At 45.2% G+C, this 17,610-nt stretch overlaps 8 protein-coding genes across 8 annotated transcripts; 5 read left to right on the top strand and 3 right to left on the bottom strand.

The window, feature by feature from the left end:
- Window positions 1-78: 78 nt before the first annotated feature.
- VTP01DRAFT_2650 (uncharacterized protein) lies at window positions 79-1,875 on the top strand (the record flags this gene model as incomplete). Its single annotated transcript, XM_069381135.1, has 2 exons — window positions 79-334; window positions 407-1,875. The coding sequence occupies 2 exons, from the start codon at window positions 79-81 to the stop codon at window positions 1,873-1,875; spliced, it is 1,725 nt and encodes a 574-aa protein (XP_069237426.1).
- A 402-nt stretch (window positions 1,876-2,277) lies between these two features.
- Window positions 2,278-3,538, bottom strand: VTP01DRAFT_2651 (uncharacterized protein; the record flags this gene model as incomplete). Its single annotated transcript, XM_069381136.1, has 6 exons — window positions 2,278-2,585; window positions 2,655-2,826; window positions 2,883-2,986; window positions 3,063-3,206; window positions 3,280-3,431; window positions 3,504-3,538. The coding sequence occupies 6 exons, from the start codon at window positions 3,536-3,538 to the stop codon at window positions 2,278-2,280; spliced, it is 915 nt and encodes a 304-aa protein (XP_069237427.1).
- A 294-nt stretch (window positions 3,539-3,832) lies between these two features.
- On the bottom strand, window positions 3,833-4,717 carry VTP01DRAFT_2652 (uncharacterized protein; the record flags this gene model as incomplete). Its single annotated transcript, XM_069381137.1, has 4 exons — window positions 3,833-4,089; window positions 4,143-4,286; window positions 4,347-4,416; window positions 4,520-4,717. The coding sequence occupies 4 exons, from the start codon at window positions 4,715-4,717 to the stop codon at window positions 3,833-3,835; spliced, it is 669 nt and encodes a 222-aa protein (XP_069237428.1).
- A 480-nt stretch (window positions 4,718-5,197) lies between these two features.
- VTP01DRAFT_2653 (uncharacterized protein) lies at window positions 5,198-6,818 on the top strand (the record flags this gene model as incomplete). The annotated part of the gene is made up of 7 exons (XM_069381138.1): window positions 5,198-5,457; window positions 5,519-5,638; window positions 5,701-5,886; window positions 5,957-6,040; window positions 6,103-6,400; window positions 6,459-6,599; window positions 6,663-6,818. 7 exons carry the CDS (start codon window positions 5,198-5,200, stop codon window positions 6,816-6,818), a joined length of 1,245 nt encoding a protein of 414 aa, XP_069237429.1.
- A 465-nt stretch (window positions 6,819-7,283) lies between these two features.
- Window positions 7,284-9,672, top strand: VTP01DRAFT_2654 (uncharacterized protein; the record flags this gene model as incomplete). The annotated part of the gene is made up of 3 exons (XM_069381139.1): window positions 7,284-7,731; window positions 7,800-8,288; window positions 8,345-9,672. The coding sequence occupies 3 exons, from the start codon at window positions 7,284-7,286 to the stop codon at window positions 9,670-9,672; spliced, it is 2,265 nt and encodes a 754-aa protein (XP_069237430.1).
- A 1,630-nt stretch (window positions 9,673-11,302) lies between these two features.
- Window positions 11,303-13,424, bottom strand: VTP01DRAFT_2655 (uncharacterized protein; the record flags this gene model as incomplete). The annotated part of the gene is made up of 4 exons (XM_069381140.1): window positions 11,303-12,101; window positions 12,153-12,245; window positions 12,587-12,768; window positions 12,825-13,424. 4 exons carry the CDS (start codon window positions 13,422-13,424, stop codon window positions 11,303-11,305), a joined length of 1,674 nt encoding a protein of 557 aa, XP_069237431.1.
- A 638-nt stretch (window positions 13,425-14,062) lies between these two features.
- Window positions 14,063-16,282, top strand: VTP01DRAFT_2656 (uncharacterized protein; the record flags this gene model as incomplete). Its single annotated transcript, XM_069381141.1, has 9 exons — window positions 14,063-14,192; window positions 14,254-14,328; window positions 14,404-14,855; window positions 14,921-15,040; window positions 15,101-15,256; window positions 15,315-15,664; window positions 15,729-15,903; window positions 15,959-16,106; window positions 16,173-16,282. The coding sequence occupies 9 exons, from the start codon at window positions 14,063-14,065 to the stop codon at window positions 16,280-16,282; spliced, it is 1,716 nt and encodes a 571-aa protein (XP_069237432.1).
- A 262-nt stretch (window positions 16,283-16,544) lies between these two features.
- Window positions 16,545-17,581, top strand: VTP01DRAFT_2657 (uncharacterized protein; the record flags this gene model as incomplete). The annotated part of the gene is made up of 6 exons (XM_069381142.1): window positions 16,545-16,719; window positions 16,782-16,847; window positions 16,907-17,053; window positions 17,135-17,239; window positions 17,300-17,398; window positions 17,457-17,581. The coding sequence occupies 6 exons, from the start codon at window positions 16,545-16,547 to the stop codon at window positions 17,579-17,581; spliced, it is 717 nt and encodes a 238-aa protein (XP_069237433.1).
- Window positions 17,582-17,610: the final 29 nt, after the last annotated feature.

The following is a 17,610-nucleotide window of genomic DNA, read 5'->3' on the forward strand; positions in this document are numbered from 1 at the left end:
AAAAAAAGTTTTTCTCTCCCCTCCAAATATATAGAGGTCAATACCGCAACGTTGGCTCTTTCTCTTTCACCCCAAATTATGGCCGAGAAGACCGAGAAGACCGAGGTGGCGGAAAAGCCTTACTCGGTCAAATCCGATCAGCAGTACCAAGCTGAGGACATTCCCGAGTTTGAAGAACCCACACCTGAGGATTGGAAGAACTTGCGCGAGGTTGCAGACAATGTACCCGCCTCAGCTTACCTTGTTATTTTGGTCGAGTTTTGCGAGCGTTTCACCTACTACGGTCTCAGCGGTCCCTTCCAGAACTACATCCAATATCCTGACCCCGGATCATGTAAGTATTGCCTCTCGGTATAACGCGCGCGCAATGGGCAATGTAAATTTATTCTCTTTTCTTGTCTTTCAGACCCTGCCGAACAGCCCGGTGCTTTGGGCCGCGGCCAGCAGACCGCTACTGCTTTGAATACCTTCTTCCAGTTCTGGTGCTATGTTACGCCTATTCTTGCTGCCATCATTGCTGACCAGTATCTCGGCAAATACAACACCATTCTCACCTTTAGTATCATCTACCTGGTTGGTTTGCTCATCTTGACCTGCACTTCTATCCCCACTGCCATCTCCAGCGGTGCATCCTTCCCTGGTTTCATTGTCGGTATCATCATCATCGGTCTCGGTACCGGTGGTATCAAGTCCAATGTCTCTCCCCTGGTCGCCGAACAGTACCGCTCCAAGCGTCCTTACATTAAGACCCTCAAGGGTGGCGAGCGCGTTATCGTCACTCCTCAGGCTACTTACCAAAAGATCTTCAACATGTTCTACTGGGGTATCAACATTGGCTCCTTGTCTGCCATCGCTACCACCAACATGGAAAAGAACATTGGTTTCTGGTCTGCCTACTTGCTTCCTACCTGTATGTTCATTCCGTGCATTTGCGTCGTTGTGCTTGGTCGCAAGCGTTACGTCCAAAACCCTCCCCGTGGCTCGGTCTTTGTCGAAGCCGGTCGTCTCTTCTGGTTCAGCTTCAAGGTCAAGGGCGGCATGGAGGCATGCAAGCCATCCAACCTCGCTGTCGATCACCCTGAACTCTTGTCCAAGGCTACTTGGGACGATGTCTTTGTTGATGAACTCAGGCGTACTCTTCGTGCATGTATTGTTTTCTGCTGGTACCCTATTTACTGGCTCTGTTACAATCAGATGACAAGCAACCTTGTATCTCAAGCCGGTACCATGTTGACTGGCAACGTGCCCAACGACATTATGCAGAACATTGATCCCATTGCTCTTATCATCCTTATCCCTCTGATGGACCGTGTTGTATACCCTCTGCTCCGCCGTATCGGTATCCCGATGCGTCCCATCATGCGTATCACTCTTGGTTTCTTGTTTGCTGCCGTCGCCATGGGCTACACCGCCGGTATCCAAGCCAGAATCTACAATACCCCACCTTACTACGACCACCCCGGTGAGAACGGCCAGAACTGGATCTCTGCTGCTTACCAGATCCCTTCATACTTCTTCATCGCCTTGTCTGAAATCTTTGCCTCTATCACCGGTCTCGAGTACGCTTACAAGAAGGCTCCTCAGTCCATGAAATCCATTGTCATGGCCTTGTTCTTGTTTACCAACTGCTTTGCATCCATCCTTGGTTTCGCACTTGTCTCGGTCGCCGAAGACCCCAAGCTTACTTGGATGTACACTGGTATCTCTGCCGCTGCTGGTGTCTGCGCCGTCTTGGTCTACTTCTTCCACCACAAGGCTGACAACGTCGATGTCCAGGAAGATAACATCGTCCGTACCGAAGAAGAAATGCAGCAATACCAGCAAAAGACCAACACTGCTGTTGTCGACTATGAAGCCAACAAGGAAATTGCCTAAGTCCTTTAGCATTTCCCTGTTTTTTCTTATTTCTCTCTTTGTGTATTATATTTTCTTCTTCTTTCTAATCTCTAATAACCCCTTTTTCTCCCCACACATCTTACTCCTCTCGCCCGATCAGAAACTTCTCGTCATTCCTATATATTTTTTATCTTCTCTCCATTGTTATACTACTATATTCAAATGTAGATTGTATACACTACTGTATAAACAGCAGGCTGATACAGTAAAGAAACGGACCATGTACTGTAAAATAATGGGGGGAGGTCCACACGGTGTCTATAACAAATTCTTGAGCATTGCGTTGCGTGCTTGCTTGCGCTTGTCGTTTGCGCGTTAAGAGAGGAAGTAGAAGAAGATGGAGAATATAAAAAGGTGGGGGGGGGGAATACGTATTTACAATTAGAGCTTTTTTAATTCATCCAATCGTTTAACCAGCAGTTCATACGTCAAAATAGTCATGGCAGAAGAGGGCACTGTCCTCAGCAAGTTGGTTGGCAAGCCCTTGTAGAATCCACGCAGACCTTCCTCTGCCAGGATCACCTTGATAGCGTGCAAAATCCCGTGGTATTTAAACGGTTTCTTTGTCTGATTTTGGAGGCGGGTTCGGATAACTTCGTGCGGGTATGTGGCCATGCTGGCAGCCATTTTTGACAACGAAGACGCCATCAGGATTGCAGTTGTTCCCTTTGATTCTGGGGTATCTGCGTCTGCGTATATATGGCATGTGAATATCATGCACTCTGCCTTAGTGACAACTGTCTGTGCCAACTACTTACGGAGCCATATCTTGAGCTTTTCATACAACGGGAACTGCACTGCGACGTGGCTGATGCCTAAAAGCGATGATCCTAATCCTTTGTAGTATCCTCGCACGCCCTCCTGCTTTCCGATCGTAATAATCGCATCCAACGTATTTCTATATCGATAGGCGGTCCGCTCGTTTTGTGTCTAAAAGAAATATGTTCAGTGGGTATTTTGAACGGGGTTTGCCTCCGTGTAATTACCATTAGCCTGGTCTTTATCACCCAGAGCGGATTTGTCATTGTCGTCGATGCTGCGCCCGCCGACATGGCAGATGATATGTGAACTAACCATTCCTTATCCAGTCCTATCCGCGCCAGGATTGTCAGATATCTTTGCTGCACATTGAAAATGAAAAAGGGAGAGCATTGTAGAGCCGTTACCTAATTTCTCGCTGTACCGTCCTTTGCAGTGATCGTAAACTGTGAAGTAAATCGCCCAAGTAGGAATGTAGCCCAAGATCGTCGGGCCTAATCCTCGATACAATCCACGTATCCCTTCTTCTTTCCATATCCGCGTTATTGTTCCTGCCGTAAGCACGCCAGATGGTAAGAACTCATCTCCTCCACTTTCCAATTATTTTCGAGAAAGAAAACCGACCTACAGTGCCTTTGTATAGCTTTACGCCTGGTTCTAGTTTGCCTTGGTTTTGCAGTCGTGTTTTGACAACGTCCAGCGGACAAGTTACTACTGAGGAGACGATGCCAGCGCCTGCACCGGCAATGGAGTGCTTCATGTTTTCGTGACCCTGACTGAATGGGATGTATGCATGCGTTAGCCGACTAGTTGGTCAAACAACGACTCGAAATGGAACTGGGTCGTACGCAAATTCTCTCCACCAGGAAACGGGTTTGCTCATAGCTGGTTTAACCTTGCAACGCGCTCGATAGCAAAACCACGATGCTGTTCGCTACAACGTTTTGTGTGTATAGTGTTGCGTGTGTGTGTGTTTGTGTGCGTTGGCGTGCTGAAAGACCACCGAAAAACAGGGTCGTGGGACAAAGAAGCCAGAAAATCTGAGTCTTCAGTTTTTTTCGGGCGACGATTGATTGCACCATCAGAACTTGGCTGCCGAAAACGGAAAGAAAAAATCGATCAATTGCTCGGTGAAATGGTATATCGGATGCAAGCATTCGGGTTTATTGTATCATAACTAGAGATCTCTCTTTACATATTTCATATTTTCTATATCAACTACAATGCGGTCGCCGGCATGCACGAATTCCGGGACCTGAAGTTTCACGCCGTTCGTCAACATTGCCGTCTTGAATACAGTTCCCTTGGCCGCTTGCCCACCGCGCTCCATCACGCTTCCAACGGTGAATATATGGTTTTGTGGCAATTTAAATGTCACTGCCCGCCGTCCTTCCTCCGGCGTTGTCAAGAAGCTTACATTCAATGTCATGCCATCTATCGCTCATGTCAATAATACGATGTTTAACGTGGCAGCTTGTATATCTCACCTTCTAAAAGTGCCAATGCTTCCTCTCCGCCTTCGCATGCGCTCGTTGGTAGCTCCAGCTCTTCGTATGACTCCATACTCATCATGTGCGCCACACCGTCTTCCGTGTACAAGAACTGATAATCTTCGTGATTCAGGTTCAATACTAGATAATTCCCGCCGCAATAAGTGATCCAGCCGCTGCATAGTCGTTGCTAACACATACTCTCGAGCGTATCTCCAGACTTGAACCGTTCTCCAATTTTTGCCCCGGATATGATATCCTGCAAATCCATCTAATTTCACACAAGTATGGATTTAACATGATCAATGCTTAGTTTAGTTTAATACAATCAATTATGTTTTCTTGTGCTTTTTTGATCTTATTGCACTACTTGCCTTTACAACAGCTCCTCCACGACCAGCCATAGAGTGGTCGCGGTTCAGTACCCGCCATGCTTTGTCCTTGAGTTGTACGATCTGCCCTTTCTTTATAGACTGTACACTCATTTTGTAGAATCGTTTGCTATGCCACACTCGTGGCATGACATGTCTTGGCCGCAACAGAGCACGACCCAAGGCATTTGGCAATGACATGAGGATCAGGAACGGAGTAGACTGTGCGGTTACGGTTTGCTGAAGCCACCCGCGCAGGATTAGGCGGAGGATATGATACTTACGAGTATCTTGATATATTTCATACGGTTTTCGACAGTCAATTTGTTCTGTTTGAAGAGCGTACTATGAGTCTATAATTATCAGATTTGTCAGTAGTGAATATGTTGCTATTCCCATGTCCACCGCATCGATGCATGATTTTGTAACGGATTGTAGAGAGGGATGGAATGAGATATAACAATCTCAGGACCAACGTAGAAAATAATAGCAGTAGCAATTGACGTTTTTTTGCTATGGTTTGTGCTCTAGTCCATTGACTCATTGGGCATCACATAGACAGGGCAACTCACTCTAGATCACATCCCATCGTTATCATCGACAAGAAAAACAGAGTCCGCTTACATTTTTGTTGCAAAACTGTTCCTGGAGAACAAAACGTAGATTAGCTCTTTTAACCTCATGACCCAGCAAGGAATCTCAGAAGGCGTGGAAAACCTCAAGGTAGAGGAGACCAAGGCCCCAACGCACGAACAGAACGTCACTCCGTGGGAAGTAGAAGGCGCGGTTGTCGACGGTGTCCAGCAGGCCATCGATTACAACAAGCTCATTAATCAGTTCGGCACTCGTCCCATCGATGAAGAATTGCTGCAGCGTTTCGAGAAACTCACTGGTCGCAAACCGCATATTCTTTTGCGACGTGGCACCTTCTTCTCTCACAGGTCCGTTCTTTGTTACTTAATTGACAGATATCAATTTGGACTTAACTTTTGTTTTAAACAGAGAGTTGAACCGTATCCTTGATCGATTTGAGCAAAAGAAGCCATTCTTCTTGTACACTGGTCGTGGCCCCTCGAGCGCCTCCATGCATCTGGGACACATGATTCCATTCATTTTCTGCCAGTAAATATCACACATCAGCATAGGGTTTGGATCTAGAATTGCTAAAGCAAAGCATATGTTAGATATTTGCAGGAAGTGTTCGATGTGCCAATTGTCATCCAAATGACCGACGATGAAAAGTTCTTGTTCAAGTCCAACTTGACACTTGAAAAGTGCAAGCAGTTTGCGTACGAGAATGCCAAAGATATCATTGCCTGTGGATTCAAGCCCGAAAAGACCTTTATCTTTTCTAACCTCGATTATGTTGGGTAAAAATATACTTGGAGTAGAACAAGACGAGGAAAAAGAAAAAAATCTAATCGACGTAATGTTACGCAGCGGTCCCTTCTATCATAACGTTGTAAGGATTTCAAGGTTGATTACAGCCAACCAGTCCAAGGCTGCATTCGGTTTCAACGATAGGTATGAATTTAAGTGTAAGTATATCTGAGGAACAAGCAAGAGGCTAATGCGATGGGCTACAGCGACTCTGTCGGAAAATTGCACTTTGTTTCTGTCCAGGCCGCACCTTCCTTCTCCAACTCGTTCCCTCAAATCTTTGGCGAAAAGAAGGATATTCCTTGCCTGATTCCATGCGCTATTGACCAGGATCCTTACTTCCGCTTGACACGCGACGTAGCTGCTCGTCTGAAATACCCTAAACCTTGCCTGATTCACGCAAAGTTCTTCCCTGCCCTCCAGGGTCCTCAGACCAAGATGAGCGCTTCCGTAGACACTTCGGCCATTTTCATGTCAGACACTCCCGCCCAGATCAAGAACAAGGTAATGTATCTTTCTTTTAGATCTAGCAAACTTGGTCAAGGCATTAAATATGTGCTAGATCAACCGATACGCTTTCTCTGGAGGAGGAGCTACTGTCGAGGAGCACCGCGCCAATGGTGGAAATCCTGACGTTGATGTTGCTTACCAATATTTGAGCTTCTTCTTGGAAGACGACGATGAGCTGAAACGTATCCACGATGTAAGTTCCTGATACAGCATTGATGTGATCAAACCGGAAAATTCTCAATGAACGGGATTCTAGGCGTACAAATCGGGTGAAATGATGACTGGCGAGCTGAAGAAGAAGTGCATTGAAGTCCTGCAAAAGATCGTCGCAGATTTCCAGAAAAAGAAGTCAGAGATCACTGACGAAACTGTCAAGTACTTTATGGACCCTACTCGAAAGATCGAGCCATAGAAATAATATCTGTTAAAAACAATGATAATAAAAAGAGCAACTGACACGATACAGATAACCGAAATGGTGACTGTTTTGTGGAAAGCTGCAGAATGCTTTATTCACATGACACATGCTCTGCATTGCAGTCGCGCAATTTACCAGCACAGGCAAGCTCCGCTTTGAGAGTGGATCCATTGTTCTCCTGGATTGCTCCCGCGCCCGTAGATACATGTATGCATCGGCTTAAGGAGATGTTTGAAATAAATGTTGATTAATATAGAGCAAAGGGGACAAGAAATATGTAGCTTTTTTTTTGGAATGATAGTCTAAATATATATATTTCCCTGGTTTCGACAAAAATGGTTGAGTGCTATGTCCAAACACGGTTCCCGTTCTTTGTGCGACATATGATTTTTTGTTTTAAGCAATTGAAAGAATGAACTATCTTTTTGCAGCACCAACCACTCTTCCGCAATCAGGAACATGTCAACATACGATGTTGATAACGTAACCGTATCCCTTTCTCGCCTGGCGCTGGCCAAGGCCATCAAGACCCCTGACGAGGAGGATGGCGCCGACGCTGAGCCTTGGGTCAAGAGTGTTATTTTCCATCAATCGCACGTCAGCGATGCCATGCGAGACAGCATAGAACACCCAGGACGAAAAAGCAGACACATGATGCAGCAACAGCAGCAGCGTGCTAGGCCGAGGTCTCAGGTGCTTTTGCAGTCAGAGCAACAGCAACGACCACCCATGGGAGACCAAAGAAAAAGGACTCGAAGTAGTTCCCAGTTTCTCGATCGTACTCCTCAGCAATTCGATCGAGCTCCTCGCAACGATACAGAAATGCGAATTGAGCAATATAGACAATCATCCGTGATGAATAATAGCAGCAGCACGCTGCGCACTGTAGGATCTACTTCTACTTCAGGTACAGTTGCATGTGATTGTTATATCCGACCAACATTAGGCAAATTTACAAACATATATTCTATGCAGATAACCTGTCATCTCCCGGAGCGAGCCAACGTCCAATCAAGAAAATTCTACAGCAACAACAACTTGACAGCGACGACGACGAATCAGAAAATGATATGGACAATGGAAGCGAAGACGATGATGATTCTGACGCTAGCGGACCAACACCGGCTGTGCGCAAGTCGTCTACAAACTTGATGCTGTCCGGTCAGCGTGTAACGCCTCGCTCGTCTAGCAATGACATTGCTGTAACGGCAACAGCGACACCTGCTGCACGCAAGTCGAATTTCATGTTATCTGGAAACCGAGCTAGCCAACACATACCTGCACCTAGCGATGAGGATGAGGATGAGGATGCTGCTGATAGCGATGACGATAAATCTGATTCAAGCGCACCTACACATTCTGCTCGCAAATCCTCAACCAACCTTATGCTATCCGGATCCAGAGCAAGTCAACATTTGCCTCCACCTAGCGATGACGATGAAGACGATGATGACCACAGTCAAGGTAAGAAACAAAATAAATCTTGCTGGATATTCGGTTATTTACTCGGATGTCAAAAGATGATGATGATAGCAGTGAGGAGCAAGTTATCGTCCAAGCGAAGCCGGCTATTTCGAAGCGTGCATCTGCAATGATACTAGGAAGCACGACTGCATCGTCAGAAGATGAGAATCTTAAAGCCCGTAGAATGTCGACCCTCCGGCAGCTAGAACGTGGTCCTTCCATGCATAGACGCTCACGCTCCAGCGGCGATATTAATTTAATCGCTCACATGCAACAGCAGCAGCAAGCTCCAAAACCGTACATGGAAGGTGAAATATCCCCAGTATCAAGTGGCAAAACAAGTGCCATTGAACGATGGAGACAAGTTGTTTCTGTGATGGCAGAGGAACCCCAGCCAGAATCACTTGCAGACTCACTTCCAGAGACGGCATCGCCGACGATGCATGAAAAGAGATCCAATGCCGTACCGCCTGGATATCGCCGAAATAGGAGATCAACTATGAGTGAAATGGATGCCATGTACAACCCGCAGGCAGCTATGGTTCCAACAATGCAGTGGCAAATGCAGCATGCCCAGCAAATGGCGCAAATACAACAATATCAGAATGCGGCAATGATGATGGCACCCACTCCTCCACCGCAACCAAGTGCAAGTACCGGCTGGTCTTCCTCCATGGGCAATCGTCGAAGCATATCCGCCATGGACATGCTGGAGAATTTGGAGCGTGAAAAGCAAGAATCTCGAAAGCATAAGAAAAACGAGAAACGCATCGATGCATCCAAGGCACGCATTGAAGGTCTTTTAGGTCAATTACCATCTAAAAGCACACATACTTTGAGCTTCCAGCAAATGGAGCAAGAAGGCGGCGTTGGCCGAGGAGCACATAACGGAGGAGGAATAGGATACGGATACCAGCAGCATTTGATACGAGCGAGCCAGAGCGACATGGATCTGTCCCGCCTAAGTCAGCAACGACGAAGCCGTAGTCCAGGTCCGGAGCGGGCGTTGCGGCCTGATAACCATGGCAAAAAGAAAATGAGCAGCACTGATGCTCGTCGAAGGTCAGAAATGATTCGCAGCGAAAGTGCACCTAGACTGTCATCCAGCAAATCCACGCCGCTTAACGAACAACATCGGCAATCCATGATGTCCATGCAGACTCCCATGTATGGCCAATTTTTGTCTCCGTATGGTATAGGCATGCCCATGGCTGCTAGCCCGCAACCAGGATACATGATGATGGCTCCTCCTTCTCAAATGATGACACCTCCCCCGCAACCCATGATGATGGCACCTAGCGCAAGCACGGGGAGACCTGTGAGAAACGGTAACAACAACAATAGACGACCCAGTACCGGCAATTGGGCTCAAGGATACCAATAGAATTTTAAGCATGCATTCAGACCTAGCATTGCATTTTTATATTTGTCTTTTTTTTGTGATAATACAGTATTTTCAAATTTAATGTCGCAGCGAATGAAAATCAATGTCGTCGGTCAATGAAAATTAATGTCACTGTTTTAAAAATGGATGTCGCCTGCTTAGACAAAAAATTCTTTGCGTCTTTGGGGTATATAGGTGCTGTGCTATTTTCCTTCACAAGTTTATTTTTCACTGCTTTACGATTTAACATGGCAAAATTTCTGTATGAAGATGGACAAGGAAATGTGGTTGATGAGAATGGTAGACCTGAGCCCATGGACATCGTTGACCAGAAGCAATTTACTCTCGAAACGATTACTTCTCACGCTCAATATTTGCAAAAAGCGGCTTCTGGGAGTTTGCAAACGCATTGCACGAACCTTGTTTGTAGAGCCATTGACAGAGAGCTGGTGCACAAGCAACGTTGGTGGGCAAAGTGCTGCAGTCGCATATGAGTGATGCAGCGGAATTTGAACTGAGCCCAGCCAGGCACGGCATGCCACCTCGCATTTCCCTCTACAAAAAAAAAAAAAAAACCAATCTGGTCTCTTTCCATCAAACAGAACCTTTTTTCGATTGCATTTTAAAGATAGTGTAATTTTGATCATGGCGAATGATCAAAAGAGCACAATACATGCTTGGACAGCTGCTTAGGACAGCCGCAAGGCATTCGGTTGGATGGGCTTTCCAGGGCTGGTCATCTTTGTGATTTGCTCCAGCCATTGTCAAGAGTTGTGATTACTAACAATCATACTTACCTACTTTATACAGCTCTAGTATACCACCAAGCTTTATGTGGCAGCACTTCTTGATTATCTGATATCTATTCTTGGGGAAACACGGATTCGACTTTTAAACGTGTGTACGCAACAGTTTGGTCTGTCCGCCCCATAGCCTTTCGTCTGTTTGGCGCAAGGTGCTGGGAACTGGAGCGTCTGCTGATCAGTGGCCCCGACGCCTTCTTCACGCCTGTCAAAAAGCAACCAGAACAGCACCTCCGGATGATGGCGACCATGGAAATCAGGAGTAACTAGCGCAATCCTTTCTCCTTTTATGTACTGTATATACACCATCAGCAGCCAAAACGAACAAAGAGTTAGTTATTTAAATAAGGGGTTTTTAAAGAGGGTACTTCTGGCTTATTGAATCTAGCCAATATCTCTTGTCTGATCACATGTTTCGCAATCTCTGTTGCCCATATCCGCTCTTAGAGCGCGTTTAAGGCGCAAGGCAAGCCATTGTCCGGTCGGCGTGCGGTTGATTATGTACAAAGAAAAAAGAGTTGGTGAAACAGCTCTGGGGTTGGGAGGATCTTGCTGAGCAAAACGCATGAAACTCGGTCTGCATATATTTTAGACCTCTGCGAGAACGCCTGTTGCATTAGTTTTGCTGGGTGTTTGATACATTCTACACTGATGGTCCTCGAATCTGCATCAATGCACCTGAAATTTATATTGGTCTCCATGGCTTTTCATTGGTGGGTCTCAAAATTGGATTGGTCCCCCACAATTTTTATATTGTCAAACACACTTTTAAGTCACATTTGCCAAGCTATGCAAGTCGCTTCATGAGTATAGTTTGTTACAGTGAATTACAATGGCTCTTTATTCAGGCATTTCTCAAAGCATCGTTCAGAGTGTCCAGCAAATCCTACAAAGTTGCTCGTCGGCATGCTGTCACAGGCTTCTGCAATCCTCGACAAGAGCGTTTCTTGGTCGGAAAGCAGTGAGCGCTTGACTTTGCTCTTCACAACAGACCAAAACTGCTCAAGGGGGTTGAGCTCAGGCGAGTATGGAGGAAGGTAGGCAAACCGGTATCCACGAGAAGTGATATACCTGCCGATGTTTCTGTTGGTGTGGATAGGAGCATTATCCATGATAAGATACTGTCCTCGCATATGCCCGTACTTGTCCATTTCGTCCATGGTGGCCTTGATGAAGCTGAGGAAGTGCCCAGCGACGGTTCCTGTTCTGATTGTTTCGTTGCTCTTGGTTTTCCTTTTCTTCGACGGCTTTGGTGTCCGGAGGCTGATCTTGATTATGCCGGCAGCAGAGATGGCTCCAAGAATAGACGTTGTTTGTGCTCGTGTGCTTGGGGTAACGACTTCAGCCTTGGTGCCTTTTTTCGACCACGCTATGCCTCGTCGCATGTTGATATGGAAGCTGGATTCGTCCAAGAAAACGCAATTTTGCAAGTAGTTCATGTCGGTACCACGCCAATGCTGAACCCAGGCGCAACGTTGGTTGATTTGGTCCTGATCATTTCTTGCAGCTGCCTGAAGATGCGCGCGTTTGATTGACAGGTTGCACTCCTTGGTCATGAACTCGTAGACGGCGTTCTTCGTAATCTTGAGACCCGCAAACTGCTCCGTTGCTTGGACAACCGTAATGCTCGGGGCGTTGTCATAGCAATCGATGAGATATTCCTTGTGCTCATCTTACAGAACAGTTTTCCGTCCTCTCTTTTCTCCTTTGTCAAAGACTGCATCAGGATTTTCGTTGATACTGAGCTGCTTGGCGACTTCAATTTCTGGGCTAGTGCGACTTAAATTTCTGAGAGCACGACCCGATCCCCAAGGGTGACGACTTCAAAAATTCGAAAGTGCAACTTATGATCACTGGGCAATGCGTCTTAAATTTCAGGAAAAAGTGTATCGAAGTTGACGTTGGATCTCCTCAGAATGCTCTTGATGTTCGGATGAATGCCTTCCACTCTATTGGTTGTAATATTTCCGAAATGAGGGACTTCGTTGACGTAAAGGCCTACCCATTTCTCTTTGAAAGTCATCAACCTAGGAAATAGAAAGCATAGAAATTATCATGTAATCAGAAGAAACATCATAAAACCGAAGATAACGCTTTATTCTTCTCATTACCGCTCAAAGTACTCCTTGCATTTGGTTCCATTATCCCGAGAGTACTTGATGTCATTGTTGAATTGTTTTAAAACAGCATCAAAATCGGACCGATGGAATGACTTGTACATCGATTGTAAAGAAGATTCGACTTGAGACCACTTATCCTTTCGGGATTCATCGAAATGCTTCGCCAAGTAGATCTTGAAATTACGATGTACATGAAGCTGGCAAAGAAGGTGGTTGCTGAAGGAAACACGGCGTTGATTGCATTGATCAGCGCTTGTTCATTATCGGAAACAATGACATTGGGCAAGACAGTAGAATGTCCATTTTCGTACACCATTTCCGATAGTTTTTGGATAATCCAAGTATAGGAATCGGTCTTTTCGTTCGATATCCAAGCGCCCGCAACAGCAAAGGTGGCAAGACGGTGACGATCAAGCCCAACATTGTTCACGCCGACGATGTTAACGAGTGGAAGTTTGTATATGTTGGTTTTATACGTTGCATCGATAACCAGAACTTCTGATAAGCGACGAGCACGCTGTATGCAGTTATCTTGAGTGAAAAAGAAAGATGTTACGTGACCCTTGTCAACATCGTATGCGATGTGGTACCCAGCTGATTCCAGTTTGATGATAAATTTTCGCATATCTTTGGAGTCACTGTATGTCAACCCATCAAAACGTCGACGAATATTAGAGATATCCTTTGCGACAGTCTGGATTTCAGGAAAACGAGCGTTGATAGTATCGACGATAACCTTGTTAGTGGCATTTTGTTCGACAAGTTGTAAGGCAAGTTCTAACTGTTCGTCGTTCATTTTTCTATGAGCTGCATAGGTCGAAAGAGACATCGCAAGTGGATGGTTATGCTCGTTATGCATCTTCTCCAGGACCCATTGACTATCAGGTTTTCTACGTTTAAATTGATAGAAGCAGTTACAGTAATTCTTTATTGTATCCCTTTGATGCGCGTTCTTTCCTTCACTTTCCTCTTTCGCCTCCTTTTTTTCGTTAGTTGCTGCGGTCTTTTCGTTGGCCCTTCTATCCCTATAGCCGCCGTATTGCTTGCATGTCATACTCAGTATTCCTCTCTCTCTTTTGCTGCTATGGGTAACCATAGCGACGTTGATCGCCTTCCCCATTGCAACGATAAAGCTTCGACCATCGTCCATTCTGGGGAATGCATTGCCTAACTGCACATCGTAATTGTTGGTGTCGTTATCGGTGTTCATAATGCTACTGCCTCCGTTATTGTTTTGCTTTTCTTGGACTATATGTTCGCATCTAGTCGTGCTTTTGTTTGAAGTGTACCTTAGCTTTATTTGACCTGCCCTTTAGCCCTGCCCGTAGCAATCCCCTTTGAAAATACTCGTACAATTGTTCATTAGCGGACTTGCTTGAAATGGGAATCATCATCCAGGGCAACTTTTGAGGACACCTCTCCGCGACGCCTTTTTGCTCCGTGGCATAAATCCTAAGTGTCAGCTAAATGACGACCATGGACAGCTCAGAGCTTTTGAGCCGAGCTGAAGCCAAGAGCGAAAAGACCGATGCGCTTCATCATCGAAGCCAAGGTCCGTCACCATCCACCACGAGTCCACCGCGATGGCGCACAAAAGGTAGAATGAGCTCGCAACAATATAATATTCAGTGACTTTTGACAGGTCTTGGTTTGCATAGAGTTTTATTTCTACTATATTTGTTTTTCAATTGTTGTTCCTTACATGTTTTATGTCACTTACAAACTTAGCACAGGTAAAAAGGGCAGACGAGATGAGCGAGAATGATACACGTATATGTAACATGCAAGCGAATACATGTTATACACAGAGGACGATCCACACTACCAAGAATACGAGGATCTACTGTCAGAAGGATGGATTCCCCACAGAAAAGTCGACAACAGCGATGCACAGTATGCCACCTTTCGAGACAACATCCCGCATTTGCTCCTCCTCGTGTCAGTATATCTCTTGCTGAGCCATCTACACCGCATCCTTACCAGTAATTCCGGCGTACCTATCAAACAACCTCAACAACCTCTCCACCGCATCCACTTTTTCTTTATTTCTTCCCTCGTCGTCGTCACTGTACTCAATGGCGCCAATATCTTGAAAATAATGACAATTATTACCATCAGCTACGCGATTGGCAAACTGACTCAAGGTTCCATTTACAACCCAGTCTTGACGTGGATATTCAATCTCGGTATTCTATTTGCAAACGAATATTGCAAAGGCTACTATTTCAGCTCGCTTTTGGGTGAATCGTTCGCATGGCTGGTAATTTTATTTCTACGCAAGCCGGGATCTTCACGTGATTCTAATCGAGTCCCACGTTTTGCCAGGATGAATATGAAGGTATTCAACAGCGATGGTACATCTTGTTCAATTTTGTCATGCTGCGTTTGATATCCTTCAATATGGATTATTACTGGCAATGCAAACGGCCGCGGAGTACATATGAGGTTTGTTGTGATCTGTAGTTCAATTGCTAAACTTTTTACTTAACCACGTTGGTAAAGAAGGATGATAGACTGGCAGGACCAATAACAGACAAGGACCGCATCGTTATACCATGCTTCGCATCCGACTACAATTATATCAATTTTGTCGCTTACGTCCTCTACACGCCCCTGTATCTATGCGGACCGATCATTACATTCAATGACTTTATTTCACAGGTAACAACAGCTTGTCTACGCTGATGATTAACTGGGAATCTCAAAAAAGTATATATAGGTGCGCTATCCTTCCAGCAAGATAACACGACGATTTGTTTTTACATATGCGGTGCGCGTTGCAGCCGTCATTCTGGTAATGGAGCTCACGCTGCACTATCTTTACGTGGTAGCGATCAGCAAGGCCAAGGCATGGGAAGGCGATACACCGTTGCAGCTCAGCATGATCGGATACTTTAATCTCGTCATAATCTGGATGAAGCTCTTGATACCCTGGCGATTCTTTAGATTGTGGGCTCTAGCAGATGGCATTTACACTGAAGAGAACATGGTCCGTTGCATGAGCAACAATTTCTCTGCGCAAAGGTTTTGGAAGAGCTGGCATCGTACGTTTAATCGATGGATAATTCGGTAAGGAATATCTCTTGTATTTTTAGATCTTTTTGACGACTGATAGACCGAGTATACTCGATAGCTACATTTTCATCCCATTGGGAGGATCAAAGTACATGATGTATAACATGTGGCCAGTGTTCACATTTGTGGCGTTGTGGCACGATATCGAACTGAAGCTGCTCGCGTGGGGATGGCTTATATGCTTGTTCCTGATGCCCGAGCTGATTGCCTCCAACCTCTTTAGCTACAAAAAGGTAATGCATGCTGCTACGAATTCATCAAATGCACATCTAAGCGGTCTTCTGTTAGTTTGGATCAAAACCGTATTACCGGTTCGTCTGTGGCCTGGGCGCTGTAGCTAATATCCTGATGATGATGATCGCCAACTTGGTCGGATTCTGTGTCGGTGTGGATGGCATGATCGATATGCTAAATCATATTTTTGGAACAGCTGATGGTACGTAGAGACAACCTACTCCGTTGCATCTTGATTTTCATCTCACACTCTCTTTCTCTCTACCAGGTTTAAAGTTCTTGGTCACAGTCACCGTATGCTTGTTCATAGCCGTACAAATTATGTTTGAAATCCGTGAAACAGAGAAAAGAAGGGGCGATCCGCGATGGAAAATGTAATAAACCTCATTCGTTTTCATTATGTATCGATATACCAAAACGAAAACCTCGGATGCTGGCACTGTGTCTTATGTGGCAGATCAGACACACAAAATTACTTTCTTCGTGCACAACGCAGTGACAAATGAAGTTTTCGTATCCGTATCTGTAGCGCATTGTGACTTAACCCGAAGACAAAGCAAGTACATTTGTAAATTAGTTATTGCAAGGAGGATTTATTGCAAAAGCGGGCACCCAATCGATGATTATCTTTTTCGATGGCATGGAGTCCAGCGACCACTCACTTCCCAGCCTGTCAGACCTGAATGCCTTGGAAGCCGATGTCAGATCAAAAATATCTACTTTGAGAGAATCCGTTGAAAGCTTTTCTGGTACTCAGGAGGAGAATAGCGGTGCACGATTGCAAGAAGCTGCTAAGATCGCACGCGAACATGCGCGTAAGTGATGCTGCAATGCAAGAAACCAGCTCCATTATACTGATTATCTTTTTTTGCCACAGAGAAAAAGGAGCAACTGCAACGAGATATTGCAACATGCAAAGAACGAATCAAGAATCTTGAGCAAAGTAAACATATATTGATTATCCACAGCTACTGCTTTTTCCCCTAACAAATTGAACGTTAGAATTACCATCTGTGAAGCGAGAGGCTGAATCGATTGAGCAAGGATTAAAGGATCTGCATGAAGAACGGCAACGTGTAGTTTTGCGAAAGCAACAGTTGCAAAACATGCGTGATGATATGCAAAGGCAACTCATCGCGGCGAAAAATGGTCAGCAGATAATAGCGAGAACTATTATTTTTTTTAAAAATGGCGTAGTGATGATCTGATGCAATACGTTCTGCTATCTAGCTAAGGAGAAGCAAGGAAAATCTGCAAATACGGAGAAAGAGATTAACAAGGCAGAGCTGAAAGCTACTGTGCAATCATCGGGTCTCAGCATCAAACCTCTGGATAGTATGCATCCCTGTTGCAACCTCCCGTGTAATGTAACTCACAGACGAAATATTACCATAGTCGATTTGAACAGATTCACGTTCAAGTTTATCGATCCAAAAGACTGGGACAAGAAATTCTACTTTGATCTGCGTTTAGGAAAGGATAAGTATTATTCAGGCACGTAATGGGAAGTGTAAAATTTGATGAAAATGGCATTCTAACGATGGAGATATAGTGGTTGATTGCCAGCCGCCGGTACCTAACTTGGAACAGGTGGTCGAAGAACTGAATCAAGAGCGTAATATATACAAATTTATTAAGCAGATACGAGTACTATTTAGCGAGGCTGCAAACAAATGAAAACAGATGTATAATACTACTCGGTCGTT

Source organism: Rhizomucor pusillus (genome assembly GCF_041956525.1).
Source record: "Rhizomucor pusillus strain CBS 183.67 unplaced genomic scaffold VTP01scaffold_13, whole genome shotgun sequence".
NCBI lineage: Eukaryota > Fungi > Mucoromycota > Mucoromycetes > Mucorales > Lichtheimiaceae > Rhizomucor > Rhizomucor pusillus.